This window comes from Python bivittatus, unplaced genomic scaffold (genome assembly GCF_059951505.1).
Source record: "Python bivittatus isolate LINGU-HERP-01145 unplaced genomic scaffold, Pbiv_v1 ctg000070_np1212, whole genome shotgun sequence".
In the NCBI taxonomy this organism is placed as follows: Eukaryota; Metazoa; Chordata; class Lepidosauria; order Squamata; family Pythonidae; genus Python; species Python bivittatus.
Window position 1 is genome coordinate 42,868,713 of NW_028277034.1, and position 21,911 is coordinate 42,890,623.

Consider the following 21,911-nt stretch of genomic DNA (forward strand, 5'->3'; position numbering starts at 1 on the left):
TAATTGCCAACATGGCTTTCCCTTAGGAAAACCCAATATTGTAATGTAGATTAGACAGAATCATTAATGGCAGTCTCAGAAATCATAACTACAAAAACCAGGTTTCTTGGGAGAAGTCCTAATAACTGTTTACTGAGTTTGATTTTCTAGATGAATGCTTAATATAGTAATGATGCCCTCTAGGATAAATACATAGAGAAAAGATTCATACCAAGTTTTAAGGGATGTGCATGAGTAACTGTAGTACATAAGTGAATGTCATTTTAAGTTGCACGTGACATTCACCACATATTTCTGAGGAGCCAGCAGCAGATCACCATAAGCCATTCCCTGCCCATTAACAATTTATTATGGGGTATGCCCCTCAAAAGAAGCAATGCCATTGCTGTAGTTCATAGCAACCATTATTTAAAATATTTTCATCGCGTTCTAATGAGGACAGAAAATAACAAAAGAAACTTTGTGGCATGAACCACCTAAGTCATTAGTCCATGAAAATGGGAGGTGGGGGTCATTAAGAATATTGGTTGGGTATAATAAGAAAAGTTTATGAATAATTTAATACACTTTTCAATTACAATGAAAATGTACTTGTGACATTTCCTCATATTTAACTGCATTTATAACATAATCCTAGATTTCAGCCTGCGAACAAGAGCTAGCCCAGAATAACTGAAGATATTTTAGAAGCATTTTTCTTCTCAGGAAATCTACTGTTTGTCCATTCTTAAATCTCTATTGTGAAATATGACTGATTAGGTATCAATGAGATTGCAATATGTAATGGTTTACAGTACTTACTAAGTTCAGTGTCTGGTAATGAATATTCCTCTAAGCAGAAACAACAACATATAATGGGTCATTATGGCTAAATATGTTCATGGATTTTTCATTCCTTTCTTCTCTCTTCTCCCTTCTCTCTAAATCTCTCTCTCTCTCTCTCTCTCTCTCTCTCTCTCACACACACACACACACACACACACACCTACCTCACTCAGTTTCATGAGCCCAGTTCAAGATTTGGTATACTTACCATATGGGCATTCCCAATAATCCCCAGACAATGTTATTCAAATGGCTTTTGTAGAACAGAACTGTCTGCAAGAGCAAAACTGTTGTGGGTATGTCTGAACATGCATTGGCTTGCACATGAGTCAGAACACTGCTCATTACAATATCGTCAGGGTTCTTGCTAATGAAGAAGTCGATGTAGTTTTTCTCTTGCATGTATTTTTATGAATACACAAGTCTTTGCAGCAGCTAACATCATTTTAGTAGTGTTGGCTGGAGGAAAGGAGGGTAGAGTTTAGAAATATATCTGAATAAGACTATAAAATATACCTGAGTGGGACTATAGTTCCAGTTGTCATTCATATGCCACACTGAGTCTTTATGGGTTCAGTAGCATACAGATCAATCAATCAGTCAATCAAAATATACCTCTATAGATTGCTATACAGATCATTCACACAAAGATCTGTATTAGCAAAAATCTCCCAGATACATACTACCTTATTGTTTCTACTTGACTCGTCTTGGTAGTCACCCTACAAAGACCTACATGCAAATTAGTATTTCAGGGTTATTCTTAACTAACAAGCTGAAATCTGAATTCTAGTTTGTTTTTCCCCTGGCTTCTGATTCCTGGCTTGTGTAGAGTGAAAAATAAGGCATTACAGGTTACATATAATGCTAAACAAACTACAGACAGACTTTCTATCTTGGTTAGCTACTCCTACTGACAGCATGAGTGATCAGCTAAGTAATCAAGGAGTATGCCTCTGCATAATTTTAGTATGAAGATGAGCATAAGATTGGGTTTTATGATTAGTAGTAGTCTTGCGTTACTGTTTATGGTGCAAACTGAGTACTAGGATTACAATTAGGGAAAATATTTGCATTACTGCTAGGGTGAATTTTTGCATGAAGAATTTGTGGGAATCTGCATAACGATTTTCTGGAAGCAAAAGTATAAATCCTGTATTAGAAGGCAGATTAATCTCCCTGAAGAATGAATGGAAAGTTGATGAAAAAGGATATGCCGCATATGATAAAATGATTAGGCCCAGACTATGGAATGCTTTGCATGAATATGAGTTTTAAATCTGGCTGCTGAATGTGATAAGAGTGGTTTAAAAGTAAAGCCTATCTGAGAATGAATAAAATGCTTAGCAAATGGTTCAACACAGAGACGGAGTAAGACAAGGATGTGTTTCCTTGCTTTATAATGTATTTATGAGTAAATGTATAAGCAATCATTCTGGTGACACTGGAGATGCATTGGCTGGAAACGTAAATGTACATGTACTTTTACATTAAGATTTTGTTGTGTTGTTGACTGAGAATCTGAACGATTTGCAATGAATTTTGGATAGATGGTAAGCTGTAGCAAGCAGTATGAAACTAAAATCAGTGCATCAAAGAACAAACATAGTTGTGTTTGACAGGGAAAATGGAATGAATGATTGCAAGTTCTGTATAAATGGGGAGAAACTAGAGCAAGCAGATGTATTTGTATGCTTTGGTAGAATGTTTACCATGTACGGGAAAATAAAAGGAGGCATTCTAAGATGTGCATATACTGGTGGAAAGATAGTAGGTAGTCTGTGCATGAGTGATAATGAGATTGAATACCGAATTGGTGACCAGTAACGGTTTGAGATGTTTTGGCCATCTATAGAGAGAAAGAATAAGGGTCAAATTGCAAAACTAATACGTAAAGGAAGAGTGAATGTGTTGAGAGGAAGAAAAAAAAATTGAAAAAGTCATGATGAGTTGATGAGATCTTCAGAAAGACAGAGGTAAGAAATTTAAAGAACAAGACATTATATGAATCCTTGTATGGATGTGGTAGAAGCGATGTCGTTTATAAGGATAGAAAGCTATAGGTGATGGTGTAAACTAAATATACCTATATTTCCCTTTCTTTTCTTATCTTACGTCTTTAATTTCTTTACCTTATTATTTCTTACTCCTTATCTTCATTTTGCATAACATTACTTACATACCTTGAAAGAGAGTAGTATGATGGATGTGTACACTCCTGCAGTGTAGACTAGACAAAAATATCACATCAAGGAAGTTGTAAATCTACTGTAGAATGTCGAATGTAGATTTCAGACTCACAATGGCTTATGTTTCAACTGATTTTTTTTTCAATATTTGCCATAGAGATTGCCTGTCATAGTTTGGGGATTATTTTCCCTCTGTTTTCCTTCCTTATTGTTTTGCAGTGATTTTAAGTATGAATAATTGTTAATATTCAATAGTTTAAATAATAAATAATGCCAAGTCTTGCTCTGATCTAAATTCAGGAATAAATAATATCAGGTTTTAAAATGAATCAGCTTCTATTATATTTGATGAATATATATTTTCTTCTTTTATAATCCGTTTAGGCCACCAGTAGAAGACTGTCAAACCCTTTTGACCCCTGTAGTGAGCTGTGGGCCTCCAGGAGCATTGCTAACACGGCCTGTCATTCTAACGATGCACCACTGTGCAGAACCGAACACCGAAGACTGGAAGATTCAGTTGAAGAACCGAGCTGCCCAGGGACAGTGGGAGGTGAGGTTGTTGACCTTCACCTGCGTGATTCACACTGCTTGACCGAATGGCCATTAAAATATATTTTCCTGAAGTATATGTATTGTTGCCATTTTTTGTCATTTAGTTTAGATTTCCCAACTTGGTATTGAGACTGCAATTTCCAGAATGGAATGTTTTGAGTTGTAAGACAACTTGGCAGGATACCAAATTGGGGAACAGCTATAAATTCAGAAAAAGAGTAGATAGTATGTTATATTATTCTTGATATTGAAATTATTTAGTATGTTAGGAAAAGAGTCTGATTCATACCAAGAATATTAAATAATTCACACCATCAGTATTAACTAGATTTCAGATAGGTAATGGGCTTAAAAGAACTCTAAATGTTCATCAGAGGATGGTAGAACTTGGCAGTATTTTTTTAATTAATTAATTTGCTTGAACCCCTGTGGTCAACTTAAGCCTTTTCCAGTCATTCATAAACTCTTATAAGCATAAAGGAGAAATGGGATGTATTTAGTTATACCCCATATACATCTGATTCTCCCATCTTGATGTGGAAAGACTGAAGAAGAATGTAATGATGTTGAAATAAATACTACAGCCTTTTTTGAACTTGAGAACTTTGTGCAAGACCTGATCAAATGAAGTGCCACAAGCACATTCAACAAGATTGAAAACAGTTCTTCTTCTGACTTTCCCTATCAATATACAGATGTGAAAGAGGTAGATCGAGTTCAGACACTCCCATCCTGCCCTATGGGCTATAATTTATGACTGCTTGAAGTGTTTCTCTCATTTTTATAATCTGACATTAACTTCATATTTGTAAGTCACTCTTATAAATGGCACTGAAAAAAATATTAGGTACGATGGGCTTTCTTCTAAGACAGACCTCTTCATTTCAATTCCATGGTATTAATAATTCTAGTAAAGAGTGAATTACTTTCTCTACTCAGTGGTGCTAAGTGGTTGGAAATAGGTCCAAACAGGTTTTGTATGAAAGAATAATATGTTGCTCTGTAGTAGGCACCTCCTAAGAAATCTGTAACTTCAGTAAAGTAGTTGGTACTGCTTCTCTGTTGTCTTTGGGACATGCTTGCTTGATGTTGTATTTATTTGCTAAAAGAAAAAAAAAACTTTCAAAAAAGAGGAAAGCATAGGTGCTACAATTCTGTTGCAGAAATTCTCACCTTTTTTTGATAAAATATATTTTTGTAAAATCACATTTTGTAAAATGAACTTGGCATAATAGTTCAAACTGTTTCCTAATTGTATAGCAACAGCAGCTGAATAAAATACCTCAGTTCTAAAATCAACTCTAGGTTTTGATTTTGGTTTTAGTTTGAAATATTTGCTATATAGAATATTCCATGAATGTTCAGAATGTTAAGCAATGGACTTGTAATAAACTGCTTTCTTCACTGTCTAGAAGCTAAGCTGACAAAATTTAGAACGTAGATTGTCACTACTAGCAAATAGCCATGCTGTGGTTAACTTCATATAAGATGATTTTAGCTACCCCTTTAAATATAAATGACATTATTATATGTGGATTTGTTGTTTTATCTTGTATTTCCATGTTATTTTTAATGTTATTTTAGCTCCCTTGAGCACTGTACATATAGAAAGGCAGGAGATAAAGTGAATGTGTGTGTGCATGCATATATGCACACACACACAGACACACACACACACAGACACACACACTGAACACTTGTTGACTGAGTGGTATCTTGACAAGTAATCTAATCTTTTTGGGAATATTTTTATGATAGATTCTTTCTTGCTTGCTTCTTGTAGATATTGTATGGGGATCTGAGAGTAGGGAAAGTCCTAAAAGGCTCCTTCAAACTCTATAGTTCTGTGATAAGATATATTTATCTTGGGAGAGCTTGTATTTAAGAATGTGCTCTCTGCTTGCATTGACTATCAGTTTCTGGGCCCAGTTGAGGTTGGGGGAGCGGTCATTTTCTCCATGTGTACTGAGGCAATGTTCTTGTGCAAATACCTTTACTGTCTAAAGTATGGTGCATGGATATTACATTTAATGACTTCGTAGTACCATCACCCTGTCTAGGAAGCTCTGTTTGGTAGGCTCTTTTCTGCTTATTTTTATTTCCTTCTAATCAAACTAAGGCTCATGTCATTTTTTCCCTTTGAAGTTTTTCCATGTTATTAACTTTTATTTTGGGCATGGCATTCCGTTATTTTCTATGTCTTTGATTTCATTGTTGAAAACCGAGCATTTCGCTATGAAAGAATACAGAAAGTTAAATATATAAAAATAAGGATCCACATTTTATTTTACCCACAGTTAACAAATGTCAAGCCCTGGAAATCTCTTGCTACTGTAGTCAGTATTGGGTTAAATGTGCCCACTATTTTTAGATAATCTATTCTTGTACATGCAAGCATGCAAGTTTTGAACAGGCTTCTGGCACCAAATCTTATTCCTGTTAGTGGCCTGTGTGCATCACACATGTGAGGCCTATACCTGCATGGAGCTTCAGTCAGGAACTTTCCAAAACTGAGATTTTTTTTGGCAAGATGCATGGCCCCATTGCACATGCTTAAGAGATGTTCCTGCTGTTCCTTTTCAGCTGTGAGATAGGAAGTTTTCTTTGTATATTTTCTCCTTAGCAGACAGGAAAAACTCTGTTTTTCCCTAGATAGTAGTTCCTTTTGTTTGTTCTTCTCTTTACTCTTCTTCTGTACAAGGCAAACAGGAAATTGAAGATATCCTCAAATGGGCTGTTTCTGATGCCTTTTGGGTACATCAGTCTCCCAGCTAACTGTAGGGTTAGGGCAACAAAAGCACATTTTCATAAGTGTGTTTTTAAGCATGGTGGCAAATTCAGTCCCCAATGCAAATGCAGCTTGCTGTTGCCAGTGATGTCTTAGTTTGAGATAGGGGTATTTTGTTTTAGGAAAAGTTATGGGAGTGCCTCCTTTGTGACTGGGCTGGCTATGTTCTGATGCTCCTAAGGCATTAGTGATCGTGATACAGTTTTCATCCCCTTTGTTTCCAGTGCCATCATCAGAGAGGTCAACATTCTGTTAGAAGTACAAATTGTCATGCTATCAGCCCCAGGCCACACGTTAAATTTCTAGTCGACAAAATTAAAAAAAAGCCATATCAAACCAAGTTTCTTGTTATAACCAGACTGAATTTTCAAAACTGAAGACCAAAGGATTGAGACCTCCACCGCTGTTCCTAACTGTTCAAGCACAATCCATTCCAGGAAAGTGAGGCCCCACTTCAAGCACACTTGCCCACTCTTCACCACTTTTGTCTCCAATTTATACCAAGTGCCTGTCTAAACAAACAAAGCCATTGTCACGATGAGAGGATTTAATGCTAGGCCTTTGTATCCATTGTTATAAGTTGTCAGTTCCCACTTTTCAGTCCCTCAGATTAATTGGTGGCTTCCGAATTCATACCACTAGAAGACTAACTCATGTCTGATCCACAGTCACAGTGCACAAATTCCTGATGTATAAGTGGTGTGTAAAACTGCATAAGTGGTATATAAGATTGATCCAACTTTGCTTTGTATGGCTTTTCACCGATGTATAAATCCCCATACTATGCAACTTCAATCTGGGCTTTCATTCCATCTTCAATCAGAGGTTTGCTATCCTGCTAAATAGACTACACTGATCTCAGCAATGGCTCCAAGTTTCAAACACTCTACTTCATAATAACTGCTACTGCAAATGCATCCCTTTCTGACGGGGAGGCTCACTTGTGGTACTTTACCATGTAGAGTTATTGGTGCTTTATGGAGTGACAGATTCACATTGGCTGACCTAAGTGTACCATTGCCCAAAAAGCCTTTTGGGCTTCGAGCAGCATCAAGCAATTCAGAGTGCTACAGGCAGTGTCACAGTGATCTATTACATATGCAAACAAGGTGTGTGGAAGAACAGGTTGCTTGAAAAAATTGCAGGCACCTGTTCTCCATCCTTTCCCTCCCATTTGAGCCTTTCCCCCAGCACCAGCCAATAAAGCAGCAACTTGACAAGATGTAGAAGACAAGCCCTCACACATATACATTACTTTTATAAAATATCTTTGTTTTACAAAATAAGAAGTTTCCCCATCCCTTATAGGGAGATAAAGAAATTGCTGGGTCCAGTGCTTTTGCATCTCTCTTGAGTCTGATGGGTTTACCTAATTGGGTATGGTTTAAAAAAGACACCATGACAGAGTGATCCAAGCATTTATTTCTTTTCCACCTAATATTCCATCTTTGGATCAGGTGCCACATCTGTGGTAATAAAATGCAATCCAGTGACTGTAATTACTAAAATAAATAGATTTGTTTGCTAATGATAATTTACAGTGCTATCAATGGCAATCTGACATTCCAGGAGATACATTCTTTCATTATTGGAACAAGAACCTTCTTTTTGTGTTCTCCTCAATGTTTTGGCTAATCAGGATGATCCAAGACTCCAAGCTGAATGCACTCTCTGGTGGCCAAGGTGTGGTTCATATCTTTCTTCTTATTGTCCCATTAAGCTTACACCAGTTTTCTTGGCATCCTGACCTCCTCCCAACTTGCAGCCAAGTTCTCTATTTTGACTTGAATTTTGACTCATTTAGTTCCAAAAGTCTCCTCTCCTATACTGAACATTCTTGAAGTAGTATCAACTCAATATTCCTGTGTGAAAACATGAACTCAGTTCTAAGTTATTGAATCTGAAGTATTTTAAGTTAAACTCATTGCAAGCAATTTTTCAGTTATTCTACAATTTCACAACTCTCTCTCTCTCTTTGATCAAGGTTTCCTTCTCAGCTATTTCGGACAATCTTTCACCAATTGATGGATATTCCTTGGTTTTCCATCCACTTAATGCAACCTACCTTCCTTCCTATCATTTTCCATCATGGAGTTTACCAGGAGTTCACACTTGTTTAATGAATTGGTTGTTTAAACCTCTGGCTACTACCAACATATGTGTGCTAATTTTCAATTTGTGTTTTTGATAGTTTTTAACTTCTGTTTGGACAGCTAGTAATCTACATGTGTTTCAGCCTGAACCTCCTTATCTGCAATGCCACAGTGACATAGTTGTGCTATATCCAGATATGACCTTTCTTCCAAAGATATGTTCATACTTTCATCATAATGAATCATTGATTCTGCCAACATTCTTTCTAACCCAACCATAGGCTTTAAATGTACAATATGCTTTAGCCTGTTGTACAGTTTGGATTAAACCCTAGTACAACTCTCAGCATCTTTTTCTGAATAATTCAGGTTCACACAAAGATTCACAAGCTTCATCTCAAACTTTTTCCAAATAGATTGTGCAGACTTTCTACCAATGAGAGTTTGAAGTCACTCATCCTGGACTGTTGCTTCAGTCACAGCACTGTACCAAGGTATCTCTTTAATGGATCTATGTAAGGCTGCATTAATAATTACAGCTGTCCACTTTCATAAGACACTGTCACCTGGATGTACGTTCAGGAACAGACTAATCCTTCCACTGAATGGTTTTGTCATTCTTTCCTTATTGTTATCTTCCCTACCTTCTACAGTTAAGCTTGCTGATCCCCACGCACCCATCTGTGTCATGTAAAGTAATGAAGAAGATAGTTTATTTTTTTCTTCAAGGAATCATCCTGTTCATTCATATATCTATTTTCCTCTCTACAAATAACTGCACCAATTAGTATTCCTTGTCCTCTGTGCTGCTATGTTGGTTTTGGAAGTTAAGGGGGAGCAGAAGCCACATCAAAAGTATGAGGAGTTGAGATATATTTTCAGCCCCAAATCTCTCAAAGCTTTGGTTGATTCCCAATCAGCTATCTTTCTTGCACAGTAAGCTTTGACATCTACAGTATATGCTAATTCTCTCACTATTTTGAATATTATTCTGTTTTTCCTTCCTTCCATTGAGCACCACTCAAGTCAAATCAGTTTTGGAAGTGCCAACACAATTGTTTTATAGCTTGGCCAGCAATGGTTGTAGTAATCATTACAGATTACCTGTTTCTTCTTATTCCTCAGGAAGGATCCCTCAATCACTTTGCATATATGCAATATCACCTTATCCTCAACCAAAGAATTTTGAATCTTTCCCCAAGTGAGGAATCATTGAATCTAGTAATTCATTTACAATGTCAAGATTACCAGCTGCCTTACTTTGAGACAACAAGAAAAAAGTTCTTAATAAATTTATTTGATGTTTCAGTGATTATATGTCTTCCCCGTTATCACTGCATATCATCTAGTGGCTGTCTTTGGGCAGCTATGTTTTCCAGATTGTCTAAGCAGCTTCTCTTCCTTTAAAGTCCTTAATCAAAATGGGAAGTATCTTTCTAATATCTATGACCAATTTGGAAGTGTCTTTTATGTGACCTAATGCTGAACATCCAACTATAACTTCTCGTGTTCTTTTCCTTTATAACTTTATCCATTTTGCCCCACCCACAAATATCCTCATTCTGATTTACTGGTGCGTATTGCTCAGTTTACCCTATCCTTGGCAAATGTCAATTTCCCTAACTTCCATTTTCATTTCTCTCCATGCTAAAATTATTAAAGACATTATACAGTATGTTTGTAATTTAGCAGATGAATATATTCATATATTTTTCCCTTTAATGAAATATGCACATATGTTTTATTAAAACTTTGGATTTGAATCCTTGCATGGAAAATTATTTACCACTTCAAAAATACAGAAGTTTAATTTGCTTGTGAACTACAAAAAAGGTTGGGGCCACCCATTCCTGAGATATTATGAAAGCACATTCCCTAGATAATAGTCAAGTAGAAATTAAATAAGTAAATAAAGATTCTGAAGGCTATACCCTTGATTTATTTGAATGCTAGTCCATGAATCATACTTGATTTCAATTCCCTCAGACATCTCCAGATATTTTAAGTTTCTCCATGGTATTTTGACTGGAAAAGCAATGCTAATTGCCTAAGTACTAATGATGGACTGAATGGATCTCAGCATTGTCTGACCCATTAATTGTTAAAATTGTTAATTTTAAACAATTGTTAAAATTGTTCTTATTCCATTGCCTTGTTCTTTTCAGGATATAGTAGCAGTTGGAGAAGAAAACTTCACTACCCCATGCTACATCCAGTTGGATCCAGAGGCATGCCATATCCTGACAGAAACTCTCAGCACCTATGCCTTGGTAGGGCAGTCAGTCACCAAAGCAGCTGCAAAGCGTCTGAAATTGGCTATATTTGGGCCGCTGATCTGCTCATCCTTGGAATATAACATCCGTGTCTACTGTCTGGATGATACCCAAGATGCCCTTAAAGTAATTTTTATTCTTGATATCATCATGGTCTCCTCTTCCTCCTCCTTCTCCTCTTCTTGCATTTCTATTATTATTATGACAGCATTGCAAGAGCATTTATTTTTGGACTTTGCTTTTGATTGCTAACAAATGGGAGGCAATATGTTTTATAACAAAAGATGGAGATGAGTAAGACAAAAAAATACAAATTAAAAAGTAACAATGCCTTTTGCATCATTATTTCCCTCATACTATAAGCTAATTCTTTTTCCAGAATGCCTCATTCTTTTGTCTACCAGCAATGTAATCTGGATTCCGAGATATTTGCATTATTAAAAGGCCATAAGGTGCTCAAAAATTGAATTGCTGGTTCATGTATTTTTCACGCAAAGTGCCAGCTCCCCAGAGGAACAAAACATATAAATGCCTCTTTGTAAATACTTTATAATGACAAAAGAAGCTCCGGGGTTGTTAATGAAATGCCTATTGTTGTATTGCTTGGTAAGATAACTAAGTCTGCAGTGTTTTCACTGAGAATTTGCAACATAAATGATCTAAGGTTACTGCTTTCTGTATTTGTATGCACAATCTTATCCATTCATACCTGTTAACTAATTCCCACCAGAGTTTCCACACTAACAGGTACAGCTTCTTGTCTTCTTTATAGTTGGAATCTGTGGTGCGGTAATAATCTCCATCATTAAGCATAGCATTACTGATATCTGACTCTTTACTTGTAGATTATCTATTGAGTGGATGTTTCTCAATGGCTTTACGTAATGGTTCAGTGACTATATCCATAAATACCTCCTAAAATGTATTTTTGTGCTTTGCTTGCAAATCCATGTGACTCTAACTGCTATTGCCAATGCTTTTTACAAAATAGAACAAATTATTACTATTATTATTACTATTGCACCTCTACTAGTAGTAGTAGTACATAATTTACAGTGTCTTTCAGTCAACACACTGGGTGTTACTATCTTTACTTATATGCAACGGTCTGATTTCTGCAATTATTTTAAATACAGTAAGGAAATGTTTAACAGAACACTAAAATAGAAGAGAATATCTGTAGCTCAGGATTGAACTGTGGGATCCTTGGCGTTCTCATGATGATATTGTCAAGTCAGGTAATGAAACATCTGCAAGCAACCAAGTGCAGAGAGCACCAAGGACTCCACAGAACAGTAAAAGCAAGTCACATACATGTTTAAAGGCCCAGGAAACAGTTTTAAAAGAATCATCTTTAGTCTGGCACCTTACAAAAGCAATTTTGCAGGGCTTTATAGTGTTTCAAAAACCTACAGTCCCTGCTTGAACAGAAACAACAGTAGACTAAAACTGATAGTGCCATGCCATCTTAAACTTTTAAAAACAATTATCTGCCTACAGCAATAGAATACAAGCTGGAAAAGCTTTCTGAACCACATGTGGTTTCTTTGGGCAGTATCTGACAGTGTTGTTAGAAAATTACTGCATTTTATTCATTAGAATATTACTGCTTGCATCTCAAACTCATTAAAAGGGGATTAAGATCTAAGCCGTGTCAAAGTTTGAGTCTCCCAGAGATAAATTATTTTTTTCTTATCTGCCCATTTTGGCCCACAGAATTGGTAGGTGTTTTCACATATTCTCTAGACTTTTTATGTGCAAACAAATGTCTTCTGAGAATTAGTAATAGAGGCAGCTAAGTGCTGACTTATGCAAGGAAGTGTGTGAAGCTGTTCCAAAGCTCCTGGGTTTTCCACAGAGCCAAATGATTTTTAGGAATTCAGATACTTAACATAGATACACAATCTATGTTTTTAATGTTGAATACGTTAATATACAAAAGGGCATTTTGTGTGTTAATATACAAGTTAATGTATTCCACTCTGGTTAAATAAATTCAAAGTTTGCTTATATATCCCTATACTGGGACTGAACAGCATTGGCCAGTTGCACAGCATAATGGCACCATGTCATAGTTTACCACAGGTTTGACCAGGGCAGACTAAAAAGAGGGGCATTATGAAGCATTTGGTAAGTCACAGTACATTCTGGGAGCATTGTGCATAGCACCAAGGAGACCTTCAAGCAAACTTTCGTAAACTCGTATCAAAACAGCAGGTCCCTTCATAGCTGTTTTTAGTAATGTAACATTACATGAAAGCAGGGGTAGGTGTCTTCAGAGAAGTCAGCAGCCTACTTATTCTAGTTTCATGTCTAACACTTGTCCTAACAAAAAATAGCAAAGCACTACACAGCTACTGTAAGACATTCAGACTAAATCAGCCCTTTGAATCTTGTAAAAATATATCTTTCTCTTGAAGAAGTTAGAACATGCTAAAATTATCTTGAACTTTAGTAAAAAAAAAAAGTGTTATCATCATCATCATCATCGTCATCATCATCTAGTTAGCCTTGATGATTGAAACTGGACTTGAATCTAATTCTTCTTGTATATAATCCAACACATTAACCGCTACATAAGAGAAAACTTTAATCTTCCTGTTATCCACTCCCTATTCATTCTGAAAAATCCCTGATGTCAAACCTGCAATATCAGGAATGAAGAACAGGGAAAGAGAAGGGCCATGGTATAAGCAGAATTTTCCAAGCTTAGGAAAAAAAGCAAGGGAAGTCCTTTTCTTAGCCTGAAAATGCTCATTGCTTGTGGCATGAAAGAAACTACAAATACTATATATCTATATCCATCTTCCCTTCAAGCTTGCACTGAACTGCTTTGAAAAGTTGAGTAGAATTGCTAGATAATAATGATGCATGGTGTTATTAAATTTGCATGTTTAAGTGAATCTTAATTAAGTGCAACTGTATAGACTGTATGAGGAATATATCAGCGAACTACCATAAGGACATATAACAAATTTTCCTTTTCACAACTCAGGAATATAATTTGGGTATAATTAACATTGATAGTAATCAAATAATTACTATTGCTTTGCTTTTTAGGCATCTTCACAAGGTAATTAAAGTGTACTTGGAGTAAGCTGAAGCTGATTGATTGGCAGAATGTAATTCTAAAAGCTTTCTAATTAGGTTCTTCCCCCCCCCCCCCCAGTCTAAATGAAAACACCATTTTGACTTTAAGAATTCTCAGGTTAGCTGGAGACAACAGCCTTCTCTCAATTATGCTAAATAGTCTGTGAACATGATCAACATAATGATCTTGTATGTTGAAGCAGAGACATATTTTTCTTTCTTTTGTGGAGTGTGCACATGCATACTAGGGGGGAAACTATGAATATGATTTGTAAAGTCTAATCCGCTAATTATCAGGACTGTGTAGTGCTTTAATATGAAGACAACCTAAAGCAGGTGGGGGTGCTCAACCCTTGGAGCAGTTACATCTTTTCCCAGTATCTGGCAGCTGCCATGTGGACCTGCAGTGCAGTGCCAGGACAAGATGGGTTTGGTTTAAGGAGTTGTGACAGGTGTTACACATGGGCCCCAAAGTCCATTTTTGCCTTCATATAGGAAGTGCTGCATGGCCCTATTAATTATGATCTTAGTAGGCAGGAAGGAAGATTTCCTTTGCTTTGGATTGTTACTAGCAATATAGAAAGTTCAGTCTTCTACAGGAAAAAAAGAGAGAGAGAGATTCCTTAGCCCTGTCTTAGTCTAATAAGCATTCAAACAGAAATTATATTAATTTTTATTTGGGGGGATAAATTTGCCAAATCACTGGAAATATACAAATCATCCTATAAAATAATTGCCTGTTTGAATCAAAGTAGGATTATACTTTACCTTGTTGAACCAGATTCTGGTTGTGTTCTTCTACAACTGGTTTGTATGACAGATGTCTTTCTTGTAAGGCCTACCTGACAGCAATCATTCTTTCCTAGTACAAAATGCTTTTCCTGGGCTGTGCAGTTCATAGCCTAGTTAAGAGTGAATTATGAGTATATAATGCTACAGTGTAGAGAACAGAAGACTGAACTTAGAGCATTGAGATCTGGGTTCAATGTCCTTTCAGCTATAAAGCTTGTTGGCTAATAACATTGTTTCAGAGATACAACCAGTGGGTATTTCTAATTTATGTCACCTTAAGCTTCACAAAACAGAGCAGGATACAAAATGTTGTTTTAATTAATATGTTATCAATGAGCATTTTAGTCCCATGCTAAATGCATTTTGTCTTTCTTCCAACACTCAGGAAGTGCTACAGTTGGAGAGACAAATGGGTGGACAGTTATTGGAGGACCCAAAGGCATTACATTTTAAGGGTAGCACTCATAACCTTCGCTTATCTATTCATGATATTACTCATTCCCTCTGGAAGAGTAAACTACTGGCAAAATATCAGGTAAGAATTGCCAAATTCTAGAAGAATTCATCAGCCCTCTTGCAATATTAAGCATCATTCAGTATTTCAAAATCAAATGGGTGCACAAGATTTCTGAAATTACTGAATACTTGATAAGGATAAAAGAATGTTTAACACCTGCTGCTACATTGTTTTGTTAAATGATTTTGTCTGCATTTTTGGTATGTGCATTGGGACTTGTATTTTAAAAATGCTCATCAAGGATCTTGATAAGGAATACAGAGTGAGCTGGCTAAGTTTTCTAAAGATACCAAACTGATAGCAATGGGATCTCTTTAAACTGGGTGAATGGTCAACTAAGTAGCATATCTATTTCATTCAAGTAAGTGTAAACTGATGCACATTGAGGCAAAAGTACCACTAACTTCATATTCACACTGAGGGGGTATGAGCTGTCTGTGAAAAAGAACTAGTGGACTACTGGTCACAGTAGATAAGTCAGATATTGGTTTAGTGTGTGGGAGCTCTAAACATCATTAGGAAAAGAATTGAAAATAAAACTTGTCAACACTGCAATGCCCTTAAAAAATAAGATACATCCAGATCTGTGTGCAGTTCTAGTCAACATATTTGAAAAAGGATATCATTAAGTTGGAAAAGTGCAGAAGAAATTCTGGAATATTTTAGGGAAAAAAAGTCAAAGTCATTGTTTGGGTGTCTTTAGCTTGGAAAAAATGATTGAAGGGGGACATGGTTGAGTGTATAAAATCATGCATGGCATGGAAAACGTGGACATAGAGACTTGTCCCTTTCTCAAACTCTAGGACCAGGGATCATCCAATGAAGCTGTTTGGGAAGAGATTTAAAACGGATTGGACCATGTATAATTAACCTGTGGAATTAATCATCACAAGATGTGACGATAGCCACTAACTTAAGTAGTTTTATAAAGAATGGTGGAAAATCTATGGAGGACAGATCTGCCAAGTGCTATTAATCTTGGCGGCTCACTGTTACCTGTTGTTTGTGAACAATTAATCTCAGACTCCTACTCACAGGTACCCCAAAGACCAGTTGAATGATATGAGAAACAAAATGTCTCTTGGCCCAGTCTAGCAGAGCTATTCTTATATTTTATGCTGAGAATAATTATTGTACAATTTAGATCCCATCATCTTTCCACAGATTCTGAGTATTATCTTTAGGTGATCTGCAGTTGACTGAGCTATGCAGTGGTTACAAAAACAGTAAAGGAATGTTAGATAGTATAGGGTAAGAAAAACCTACTCTCTATGAAATCATATACATTTTCATGTACAGACAGATAAAACAGGTACAACATATATGGAATCCATCTACCTGCCTACCCTAACTTCATTGTTGTTAATTCCAAGAATTAATATCTTTTTTATATTAAAAAAGATTATATAATGAAAGACAGCTCTTTAGGAATCTACATAAAAATGCAGTAGTAGGAATTTAATAAATGTCAGCTACATAAAACTCTTTAGTCATTTGGCATCAAATTCATCTAAGTTAGAAACCTTTTCTTGTTTAAGGCTCCCAAACTGATACCGTTTGAAAGAATTGGGATTTCAGTTCCCAGAATTCCCAGCCTATGTTTAAAATTCTGAAGCTTTAAGTTTGTTTGGGGAGTACCGTGTTAGATATATTCTTACATTACTTATGCATTTTGCATTGTAACTATTCCTCTTTTATTTCTTCTCAATCCATTCTTAACTATATTTGATCATTTGTCATACTTACCTAGTCACTTGAGAGTTACATCCAACTTGGATTTGACTGAGAAATCAGAAATTCATTTTTATTATCAGTGTTATTTCTTCTCCAGGAAATTCCCTTTTACCATATCTGGAGTGGATGTCAAAGACATTTGCATTGTACCTTCACCCTGGAAAGGTTCAGCCTGAACACGCTGGAGTTGGTATGCAAACTCTGCATACGGCAGGTTGAAGGAGAAGGACAAATATTTCAGCTAAACTGTGTGGTATCTGAGGTAAGGCAACTCTCTACTCTCTCTTTCTTTCCTAACTCGATGAATCCTCAGAGGAAGATATTGTCTAAAGACCAAAGAAATAATGGAGAAACTGAGAGTATGCAAAAGTTGTTGTTCTGACCTCCTAGTTCATATGGATTGCTGTGTGTTACAGGTGATGAAAAAAAGCCATCAAGCAACATATCAGGAAGTAGAAATACAACTTTGTCTTGGAATGCTTTTATGTAAGGAAAGGAAAGATAATACTGACAAGACAGAAAAGAGGGTTTGTCTAAGCTGAAATACAGTTGTGTATCAGTTGTTCTGTATATAGGTTCACTTTCCCCATGAAGTCTCTAGTTTTAAACATAACTGAGATGTTAAATTTAAATGCTCAGTTGGCATTTCTGATATGAAGCATTTTCTGCTATCTGTAGTCCCTCCTATACAGAGATGGCCTGGGCATTGTTATCCACATTGTGGTAACATTCAGTTTGACTTATGCAGATCTGACTGTACTCTAACATAATCAATAAAAATAATATACTCTTGAGATAACCAGGAGGCATGACTGCGGACAATCAATTTGCTTTGAGAATTTTCTTTTGGACTCACCTGAGCAGTGGAATTGGCCTTTTGGCTGCTTAGGAACATAAACTGGATAACAGCAGGGCAACTCTTATTGAAAAGGAATTTTATTTTTGAAGTGTTTTAAGTGCTGCCATCTTTGCCATTTAATCAGGAAAAAAAAGTGATTAAGTTGAAACCTTTTATCTTCATTTTCATCTCCCAGAATTAAATGCAGACCTTAAAATCACTTCCTTGGTCTTCCTTCTGCCTCATGCAGTGGCACAATTGCCATTCTCTTTCTGACTTTCACTACCCTTTTCATTTAAAAACAACTCCAATGAAAGACCTCACTGACATTAATAAGGAATGATCCTGGTGTCTCAGCACCATAGCAACCAGCCATCAGTTTCGTTCTGCTGGCCATATCTCTGAGCCACACAGCTCTACCCCTGCTGGCTTTGGATGGTGTTTTTATTTTCTGAGCCCAGCAGGTCTGTGTCATTCAATAACTGCACAACTTCAGCAACAACCGAAGGAACAGCATTTGGGGCTTGGGAAAGACACAGCAGTCCCTCTGATAAATGCTACTTCTGTCCACAAGTGCTGGTGGATAAAGAAAGAGGTGGATCAGACAGAGAAACAAATTAAAAGATGAAGAAAATCCCCCTTTTGTGAGGAATTTTTTGTCCTCAAAGAGGACAGTGGCATCAGCATAAAGACTTTATGGGAGGTTTAGTAGGGTAAAGGATGATTTATTTCATGATTCTGCTGCAGTGTGAGCTTCCATATGCAGCAGCGGATGGGAGAAATGCTGATAAGGGTTCTGTAGAGCAGATGACACCATAAATATGATAGTGCAAAGTAGTGTCTGAATTGGGAGTGGGACAGCTCCCTTATTTTCCTTCCTAGCTTATTCATGTCAAATCAAGGAGTGGTGGTAACAGCCAAATGCTATATCACAAATTTGTCACAAGTGTGTGAAGCCACCCAGGATGGCATACACGGTGGTGTGTGTGTTTTACAAAATATGTATTTAATTGTGTGAATGAAACAAATGTGCTTGGAAGTTCTTATATTTATCATATATCACATACTGGTATCCATCTGCAGTTATCTCTCTGTTAAGTGTACTTATCACAGAAATAATAAGCCACTATCCTCCAATTCATTTCACTATTGTCCCATGGATTTCATGGATTTATACCTTTAGTTAGATTTTTTTTAAATCCATTTTCTGGTCCAGTGACCAATGACCTTGGAATGTGTACTTAAATTATTAAAATTCTAATCAATGAATATAGTTCTTGAAACTCATAAAACTGAAGTCAGTGATAGTATAACTGGAACAAATCCTCTAACAAGAAAAGTCTGAGAAGAAAGTAAAAGTTGTTAAGAAATATTTAAAAGCAATAACTAACCAGATCTGATCAGAGAGGCAGTTCTAAAGTATTGGTGCAAATACTGGAAAACTTATGAAAAAGGTGGGTTTAATCAGTAACTATGATGGCACCCAAAGAATTAATTCCTCAGAAGGCCTGGATAGGTGGTAGCAAGCTTAAGATTTGGCAGGGTCAGATAACAAAGTCAGGTTTTCATCTGATCATCAACCTTATCTCCTTATTTCTGCTGAGACTCGTTTCCTTCTCAGATGCTTAAAGGAAGTCCATGGAATGACTCAGCCTTTTTTGGGGGGGGGGGGGGGGCTTTCTGAACAATTTCTGTGCATCTGTTATTTGTTTGTTTTTTCTCCTTTCTTAATTACCCTGAAGGAGCTATTACATGTAAGTACATTAGACTAGCAGACTGGTCAAATGTGTGTGTGGCATACAAGATTGCCACATTTTTTTTTCTGTGTCTTTGTCCTAATTATATACCAAGGTTTGAGAAGGAATAAGAGCAACCATTTGCTTGATCCACAAGAACATATACTGGGGAAGGGAGGGACTTGAAGATTGAGTTTCCAGTTGGGAAAGCACAAACTTTACAGTTCCTTTCAGTTGCAACCACCATGACATACTCATTTTCACCCCAGAGAATCCACATTACATTATATAGTTGTCTTGCTGATCGAGTTCACCTTTCAAAAAGCAATAACTGATTTTCACACAATTGCAGTCATTGTAATTTATTATTGAGACAGTCCTTTCCTATTGCTACAGTGACACTTATAGGTGAAGGCCACACAACCAAATGCAATGTTAAAGTCAAGTAAGCATCAATAGTTTGTTAATGTTTGTTGAATGAAGGACCATTCAGAACAGCCATGAAAACTCAGTTAACAAAATACTGATGTTTGCTTGATGTTTGAATTAAAAAATCAAAATTTTCTGATGGATTGTACATAATTGCAAGACTATATCTGCTGACTTATTGGTTACAAACAATAACCATACCATTATGGACACGTGGTAAAAGAAATATTATAAACAATTATTACAATAAATGTCCCATTGAAATAATCCCTAATTTCAGTTGACCAAAGGATAGAAGAGTACCTAGTATCTTAAGGGGAAGAAAGTCTACAATGTGACAGCTTGCATGGGGCAAGAAGAGTTTTAATCAACCCTGGGGTGGGTGGCGCCCTGGTGACATTCCCTGAGCCTAATAATTTTTAGTTACCATCAATTATCTTGGAAGATACTTACTATTTATTTAGGATTGTTACATTGTATTTTTAATTATTATTTAACTTTCCTGTAAATCACCCAGAGTCATTTTCTAACCAGATGGGTGATGACAAACTTCATCTGGAATCTGATTACAGGAGAAGGAAGAGAGAACAAAGTCCCCACACCCACACCCACCCCATCCGCTGATGCTATGTACTAGAAATGAATAAGGGGGGGAAACCAGCTGCAGGATATTTACTGCAACAACTATGATTTACATACATGTACTAGATATTTGGAGGGAACCTTGAAAGAGTTATATAAAATCTTTTAATTTCATAGAATTTTGTACCTGTACATTTTGCCTGCTCTCTAATGAAGCCTGTTACGCACCCATGCACTCCAACCTTATCTCCCGTCACAACCCCTTTTTTTTTTTTTTTGGTTTTCCAAGTATTAGAAATAGGAATGTCACTGAAGGTCTTTGCAGCCAGATTCACAAATAAATTTGCATTTGGAAAAAGCCATTTCAGATGATATATAAGCTTTATCAGCCCTCACATTCTTTTCTGTGTTTGATTAAAATCCGAGCATAGAGAAATTCCACATGCTCTCCCCTTAGGTGTCTGCATCAAACAAGGATTGTGTCTAAATGATGACATGCCCACAGTGATGTCATGTTGCAAAGTTCACCCTTACCTGTTTGCTTTCCACCACCTGACACAAGTATGCAAGTCATTATTGTGTCATGAGGTCATGATATACAGTATATTTCAACATTTGCTCCCTTCCTCCTCTCCATGTACTCACCTGCCATGTACTCACCTATGTGGGATGGCCAAGGAAGAGGATAAAGGTATAGTTTTCCATTAACTTTGCTTTGAAGCACCTTGGGAGAAAAGGCATTTTTTTTTCAGATTTTTGAGTCACTTCCACACCATAATGCCTCTCTAGTAGTAGAGAAAATTTACTTCTGTTCCAACAAAATGCTCTGAATCGCTATTCATCCGGAAACATTGGAGCTCCATGGAGCTTGGGTCTCGGCCATTCCTACTGAACAGAGTGATTTCCAAACCGCAACTCCTGGTTCTTTAGTTACTCTGCCCTGCAACGAGAGGTTCTATAAGCAACATAGGGGCTTGATAGTTTCACATCTCCTCCTAGAAGTCAGCAGAGACAAAATTCTGGTCAGTTTCCACATTCTTATTGGCAAGAACCAGGCACTTATAAAGCACCAGTCTACCTGTGTGAGTTTCTGTCTATCTCTCCTTTGTTTTCCTTTTGTGTAACTTTGAGGTGAGGAGTGTCTTTTTGTTGTTGTTGTTGTTGTTGTTTTGTTTTTAACTTAGTGCCAGGGAAGCATTTTCACTCCTTGTTCTCAGTACTGCAAGATCAATCGTTAAGATGATTAAATGGCTTTTGAGAGATTGGAGAATGGAAATCTTGATTCAGGCTATTAAAATTAAAATTATTTTATCTCTGTAAACTCAATCTGAGTTCTGCTTTTTATATATACAGATATGATAACATTTTGGGAAATAAAGAAAGGAAAGTTAGTTAATAATCGTTTTCCAGAACCTTGGTGTATAAAATAGGTCTCATGGGTCAGTGTGATCTTGGTTAAAATAAATCTTA

At 36.6% G+C, this 21,911-nt stretch overlaps 1 protein-coding gene across 1 annotated transcript in view; it reads left to right on the forward strand.

Moving 5' to 3' along the window:
* UNC5C (unc-5 netrin receptor C) overlaps positions 1 to 21,911 on the forward strand; it is a 341,537-nt gene that overhangs the window by 305,782 nt on the left and 13,844 nt on the right. The window contains exons 12-15 of the mRNA XM_088133037.1: positions 3,399 to 3,567; positions 10,616 to 10,849; positions 14,991 to 15,140; positions 16,954 to 17,118. Of these exons, the coding sequence (XP_087989163.1) occupies positions 3,399 to 3,567; positions 10,616 to 10,849; positions 14,991 to 15,140; positions 16,954 to 17,118 (718 nt within the window). The remainder of the gene's footprint in view (positions 1 to 3,398; positions 3,568 to 10,615; positions 10,850 to 14,990; positions 15,141 to 16,953; positions 17,119 to 21,911) is intronic.